This window comes from Ipomoea nil, unplaced genomic scaffold (genome assembly GCF_001879475.1).
Source record: "Ipomoea nil cultivar Tokyo-kokei standard unplaced genomic scaffold, Asagao_1.1 scaffold2705, whole genome shotgun sequence".
Lineage (NCBI taxonomy): Eukaryota > Viridiplantae > Streptophyta > Magnoliopsida > Solanales > Convolvulaceae > Ipomoea > Ipomoea nil.
This window is the reverse complement of record NW_017619133.1, coordinates 2,703,458-2,710,935: the sequence shown is the minus strand read 5'-3', so window position 1 is coordinate 2,710,935 and position 7,478 is coordinate 2,703,458. Positions and strand designations below refer to the sequence as shown.

Sequence of the window (7,478 nt, the reverse complement as noted above, 5' to 3'; positions counted from 1 at the left end):
TCCTACTGAAATCATCAATGAAAGTAATAAAGTACTTACAACCTCCATGTGAGGGAACCTCCAACGAAACAGGTCTGAGTGAACAATCTCCAACTGTTTTGTGGTTCTCCTTGACTTGCCCATGGGGAAGGGATCTCTCATTGACTTGCCCACGGGGAAGGGATCTCTATGCTTCTTCCCAATCACACAAATCTCACAGATACGATCAGGGACATTCACAACAGTTAAATCAGAAACAAGTTCCTTTCTCGCAAGATAGTTTAATCCAGAGAAATGAAAATGCCCAAACCGCATATGCCATAGCCAATTATCATCACAAATTTCAGAATTAAAGCAAGCAAGGAGAGTATGCTTAATTTTCAAAGGAAACAGTCGATTCTGGGACATATTTACCTTTGCAATCAAAACTCCTTTAGCATCTGCAATGGTACAACACCCTTGAGTAATATTTATCTTATATCATTTTTCTGACAATTGTCCCATACTCAACAAATTTTGGTGTAGTTCAGGAACATAGAACACATCGGATATAAAATTATGAGTACCGTCCTTCAACTGAATATAGATTTTACCTTTTCCCAAAATTGGCACCTTTGACTTATTGCCAAATGTCACTTTAGACCGGACTGATTCATCTAGTTCGGAAAACAATTCTTTCTTCCCACACATATGGTTACTACACCCAGTATCTAAGAACCATATGTTCTTATCAGCAGAAAAACTATCGCTGGCCAAAAGTAAGGTTTCAGAACTCTCACCAGACTTTTCAGCAGTGTTTTCAGCAATGTATGATTGATTTCCACGATTGTCCTCATTATACCAGCAATCTGCAATCTTGTGTCCATACTTGCCACAATTGTAGCAATGAAATGAAAATTTACCTTGTTTGTTATTACCTCCACCTCTTCCTTGGTTAGAGTTACCACGTCCTCCTTCTTGGTTGAAGTTACCACGACATCTTCCACTAGAACCTCCTCTTCCTCTTCCACGACCTCTACCAGATCCTCCACCTCTTGATTAGCGCCAGTCACATTAAGGGTGACTTGACTCTTCAAAGTTTCTTCAGCTAGTGGTTCCGATTTTGACGTAATTCTATCGATATGACTTTCTACCATACCTTTCAACTCTGCAATTGATAAGAGCTCGGTTTTGTGTGACTCTGTTATTGAAACCACCACATGGTCATACTTCATCGGCATAGTTCGTAGAACTTTTTCAACCACTGCACCATCTTCAATTGTATCTCCGTATAACATCATCTTATTCACCATATCAATAAGACGAGTGAAATACGTATCTACTGTTTCTGTAGAGGTCATCTCACAATTATCATACAACCTTCTCAACGACTGCAATTTAGACTTCTGTGTCCAATCGACTCCTTTGTTTGACACCTTTAAGATGTCCCAAGCTTGCTTTGCTGTTTGAGCACAAGCTAATTGCCCAAAAATGGAGTAATGAACACCTTGGTGAATCTGTCTCAAGGCCAACTGATCTCGCCGTGTTTGGGCTGCATCAGCTCCTTCGGGTAGATCAGGGTCAACAAAGCTCCAAAGATTTTGAGCTTTCAAATGTGTGGACATCATAATTTGCAGATAATTGTAATCGAGTTTCCCGTCCAATTGGTATCAGAGGCAGTCAACTTTTCAACCCCGAGATATTTCCCGTAGTGGAATATGGCTGCAAATTTCAATATTGTATTACACTTTTTATCTCTATTTAACTGGTGGATTAGTGTTTTAATTAATGTCTGCTGACATATTTTCAAGTTGGTTTCTTACTTTTGTATTTTTTGCCTTTCTTTTTGTTTTGTTTTGTTTTTTGTTTTGTTTTTATTTTTTTTTTTTTTTGTTTTTACTGTATAAACTAAGATTATATTCAATAAATTTAAAACTTGATCAGGCGTGAGTCAAAGTTTATCAACACCATTACGAAAGAGGTACTGAGGGTGCTGAATTTTATGCCCACGAATGTTGCGAAGCATCCTATTGGAATTGATTCTAGTGTTTGAGATATGCTTGATTTATTAAAATCTCAAACAAATGATGATGTTCGGATGATTGGAATTTTTGGCATGGGTGGTGTAGGAAAATCAACTGTTGCCAAAGCCATATACAATCACTTGATCATGAGTTTTCAAGGGTTTGATGGTAGTTGCTTTCTTGCAAATATTAGACAAGTTTCTAGTAAGGGACACAATGGTCTAGTTGCTTTACAAGAGAAACTTCTTCATAATACACTCAAAAGAAAGAATTTTGAAATTAATAATGTTGATGAAGGAATAAGTTTGATCAAAGCAAGATTACACTCAAAGAAGGTTCTTATTGTTCTTGATGAAATAGACCAAATAAGTCAACTAGAATCATTAGCAGGACAACGCAATTGGTTTGGTAAGGGGAGCGTTGTTATAGTAACAACTAGAGATTCTCATTTGTTGAGTGACCTTGGAACAAAAGAGACATACATGGTTAAAAAATTAAGCATTGGTGATTCTTTGCAACTCTTAAGTTGGCATGCTTTTGGTGTTCCTATACCATTAAAAGAGTATTATGGACTATGCAAAACGATAGCAAGTTATACTGATGGACTTCCATTAGCACTTACCATTATAGGTTCTCATTTGCGTAGAAGATCCGTGCAAGAGTGGATTGAAGAAGTTGAGAAATTAAGAAGCAAACCTCGTGACGATATTCAAAAAGTTCTTAAAAGAAGCTATGATGCACTTGATGATGATACTAAAAACATCTTTCTTGATATTTCTTGTTTTTTCGTTGGGCATGACAAAAAGGATACAACTATGATATTGGAAGCCTGTGGTTTTCATGCTAAATGTGGAATTAGAAGTTTGATAGAAAGATGTTTGCTAACAAGTCAGGGAGGTGGAGAATTTGAAAGGCTTGAGATGCATGATTTAGTACAGGACATGGGAAGAGAAATTGTTAAAAAGGAATATCCAAGAGATCCAAGCAAGCGAAGTAGATTGGTGGACCCAAAGGATGTCTTTGATGTTCTTCAAGGCAACAAGGTAAAACATTTAGTTCCTTTTTACTTGAATTATTAATCTGGTTAGTTCATTTGTTTGTAATACTTAGTTTTATTAAGATCTGGAAGATTTTAGAATATCTAACATATTGCTATATAAAACACCTTTTTTAGGGCACGGAAGCAATTGAAGGGATGATTGTAAAGTCTAACATGTTGAGGAATGTGGTTTTGAGTACCAAAGTATTCATAATGATGGTAAATTTACGAATACTCATATTGGATGGTGTGCGTCTTGGAGGATCTTTTAAATATTTGTCCAATGAGCTTAGACTTCTAAGTTTTCATAATTGTCATTTGAGTCACATACAATTGGATTTTGACTTTATGAAACTTGTAGAGTTAGACTTGAAAGGTAGCAATATCGAAGAATTTCAACCCAATATGCAGGTTAGTATGTCTAATACTTCTTTTAACATTGCATATTTCCTAAGAACTTTGACTAGAAAAATAGAAATGCATTAAAACCCAGCCTTGTATTTTATCTTAACAGAATTTTATATGCTTGAGGATCTTAAAGCTCGATTCTTGTAAACAACTTAAAAATACACCAGACTTCAGTGGGGCACAGAGTCTTCAAGACATATCTTTCAAATGTTGTTCAAATTTGGCAAAGGTGCACCCATCAATTAGAAATTTGGAGAGACTTGTTCGGTTGGATTTCACCGAGTGTGAGAAACTCGAGATGCTTCCAAGTAGCATTTGCAAGTTAAAATCACTTGAGTGCTTAATGTTATATGGTTGCCAGAATCTTAGGGAGCTTCCAATTGACTTTGGAAAATTAGAGCAACTTCAAATATTAGATGCTGGAAATACTGCCCTCTCACATTTGTCATTTTCTTTGGGATGTTTGAGAAATCTAAAATTTCTACACATGGGAGAGTTGCCTGTGGGTCCATCAAAAAGAAGTCAAAGTGATCCCCCTGTTGATTTGTTTCCATCTTCAGTTGCGAATTTATGCTCATTGGAATGTCTGGTTCTGAGTTTCAACAATTTGCGGCAAGTAAATCTTCCAATTGCTCTCGAGAGTTTGACCTCATTGTCATATTTAGAGTTATCAGGAATTTGCTATCTTGAAAGCTTATCCTTTGACCTTTCTCATCTCTCCAATTTGAAAATCCTCTCCCTCAAGGATTTGCAAAATCTTAGAGCACTTTTAAAACTTACACCTAGTTTGAAGGAACTCTATGCATTAAATTGTGTGTCATTAGAAACAATAACTACTATATCAAACTTGAGAAGACTTAAAAGGTTGAGTATTCAGAACTGCAAAAGTTTGGTTGAGCTTCCTAGCTTAGAGAGTATTGAATCCTTATTCGAACTTACGATAGCAAACTGCAGAGCTTTGACTATTCCTTATAACTATCTTGGAAGTTTAACCTCATTGAGATATTTAGATTTATCGGGGGAATGTTGCTATCATCTTCAAAGCTTACCCTTCAGCCTTTCTCGTCTTTCTAATTTGGAAACTCTCAAGTTGAATGGTTGGCAAAATCTAAGAGCACTACTACAACTTCCTCATAGTTTAGAGAAGCTGTGTGTGGAAAATTGTGTGTCATTGGAAAAAATAGCAAACTTGAAAAGACTGAAAGAGTTGTATATTTCCAATTGCAAAAGGTTGGTTGAGCTTCCAAGACTGGACACCGTTGAATGCTTAGAATGTGTTGAGATAACAAATTGCAGTGGTTTGAGGATTCCTTCGATTGAAAATTGGTTCCAGGTTAGTTATATATGTTCCCCTCTTTGGTAATATCTAAAAACATAATAAGTGTTAATGAAAGTTATAATACCCTCATTTATGTCTTTTTTTTTTTTTTTCGTTAAGTTTTTTTTTTTTTTTTTTTTTTTTTTTTTTTTTTTTTACATTATGCTATAAAAGTTGTACTTTAAAATATTTTGGACAAACATACCCCTATCGTTATAACTTCCGTTATCTTTTCCACTATTGTTACCATGCACATGCATCCACTATATATTTTCTTATCTTCTTCATTAATAATAATAATATATATACACATTATATATTTGAGTTGTATGTTAATTATTATTATTACCTAAAATATAAATATCAAATTTATAAAAATGTTTTACATTATTATTATTATTATTATTATTATTATTATTATTATTATTATTATTTAGAATAATTTAAATTTAAATATCTAAAATCTAAATAAATTTAAAATTTTAATATTAATGTACTAATATTGGGCACCTACTTTTTGCGCATCGTGCATAAAAAAATACTAGTATGTAAATAGATGGCAACGATTTTGATATTTGATTATTATATATAATAATGTAGGCATATCCTGAAGATAATACTGTCCCAATTGTGTTTAAAGTAGAGGGAGATTCGGTATGTTGCTATATTCCAGATCTTTTGAGGCGTACAACCTTTAAAATCATTAACAGGGGTTTTGATGGTAATGAGGAGTTTGATGGAATTGGTGTTAGTGTGAGAAGCAAAACCACTGGTGCTTGGACTGTAAAGGAACCCAAATATTTTGAGTGTAGATGGGATAAAGGAACGGTATTTGGATTGGTAACAAGGATTGGAGAAGTAATGGAGGTGTATGCCCATTTCCATCATCTGCATAACATACTTTGTGTATTAGAAATACACAGAAACAGAGATGGAGAAGTGCATTTCTTTCCATCCACAAGGGGATGGATTCCTGCAATTTGATCAAACTTCAAGTAGAGGTGTTAGTTCGCTCTTTTGGTTTCACGAGTATTGTGACACTAACAGAATTGCTCCACGACTTTCGAACTTTGTAAACTTGGTCCACGACTATCAATTTTTTTTTTTTTTTATAGCACAAATGGTCTTTCCGACTCAATTTCCGTCCATTTGTGACTGGAAAAAAAATCCCCTTCACAATAGGGTTGAGCAGTGGACGAAGATTTAGCCGGAAGGACCATTGTGCTAAAAAAACGTGATAGCCGTGAACTAATTTTGCAAGATTTGAAAGTCGTAAAGCAATCCTGTTAATGTCACAAAACTCGTGGGACAAAAAGTGCGAAGAACTCTAACAATATGATATGAGTCCACTTTTTTCTTTGTGCTACCCACGTGTATTTGTTTAACTTATTTCTCAAATTAAATGATGCACAATTTTTTTTTTTTTGGGATTATTGTGAATGAAAATGAAGTAGGTTTTCCTCTCCAAAGTTGTACTTCCTACTCTGCTTTAGTAACCTTGTGTTCCACTACTTGCATATTTATTTAGACTTAATTCCAGCAAAAGGTATTTTGACTAAGATAATTTTGCAAATTAATTCTCATATTTTATATCATTATAGAACAAAGAAATTAAAATGTAAAACTTATTATTAATACACATGATTACACCAACCTATTTTATATACTCATTAGAACTATACTTAAAACAATATTGACTCTTGTATAATTTATTATTACTAGATGTAAATACACACTCTGTGCAATTGAATAATGTCCAATGAATAAGAAAAAGTTAGTAAAATTAAATGGTTGAAATAAATAAAGAAACTCATAAATCTTATAAATATTAGAAGATTGTTAGGAAATAATAGAAATTGCAACAAACAAGAAGAAGGAATACACGGAGAATGGAGAGGGAAGTAGGATCTTCTCATTCATACGTCTTTCTTATACTATACAAAGGTATATATACACAAGGTAATAAAATAAATGCATATAAATGGTAATAAGTATATCAGTTACAACTGTTACAAAATGGATAATAATGTCCACAATAATGTTTTGTTTATAACACCCCCTTGGACATTATTTGACATGATCCTGCCTCATTAAAAACTTTATTAGGAAAACCACGTGAGAAAAACCTAGTTGAAGAAAAGAGTACATGATATTTGTAAAATTATATATTGTACTGGTTGCCTCATTACAAAACCTTAACTTAAGAAAACCATGTGGGAGAAAACTTATTTAAGGGAAAAAGAGTACAACCATAAGCCTTCAAGGCATAATCGACATAATCTTTAGGGTTTTGGGATTTGTTTACTTAAACAACTATTTTACAACTTTTCCCCATTGACATTACTATATCATACTCATGCCTCGTTAAAACCTCACTAGAAAAAATCCAGTGGGGGAAAAAAAAACTAGTTGAGAAAAAGAATGCATGATGTATGTGTATTCTTGTTTTAGATTAGTTGCATCATTATAAACCTTAGATTTATGGAAAAAAACCCCGTGAGGAAAAACTTAACTAAGCAAAAAGAGTACAACCGTTATTTGTCAAAATCCAATCTTCAGGATTGATTCATGTAAAATGATACTCTCCCTCAAGATAACAATCTTGAAATCCCACACATAAAATATATTTTCAAATATTGTAGAAATGGATTAGACAAATCTTCTGGATTGTCACTAGAGTGAATATCTTGCACAATAATTTTGTGACTCTTTTAGAGCTCATATTGGTTGA

At 33.8% G+C, this 7,478-nt stretch overlaps 1 protein-coding gene across 1 annotated transcript; it reads left to right on the top strand.

Annotated features, from left to right (window-relative positions):
- Window positions 1–2,039: 2,039 nt before the first annotated feature.
- On the top strand, window positions 2,040–3,960 carry LOC109156331 (TMV resistance protein N-like). Its single transcript, XM_019304168.1, has 4 exons — window positions 2,040–3,025; window positions 3,157–3,432; window positions 3,536–3,873; window positions 3,924–3,960. The coding sequence occupies exons 1-4, from the start codon at window positions 2,057–2,059 to the stop codon at window positions 3,958–3,960; spliced, it is 1,620 nt and encodes a 539-aa protein (XP_019159713.1). The 5' UTR covers window positions 2,040–2,056.
- The last annotated feature ends 3,518 nt before the right edge of the window (window positions 3,961–7,478 follow it).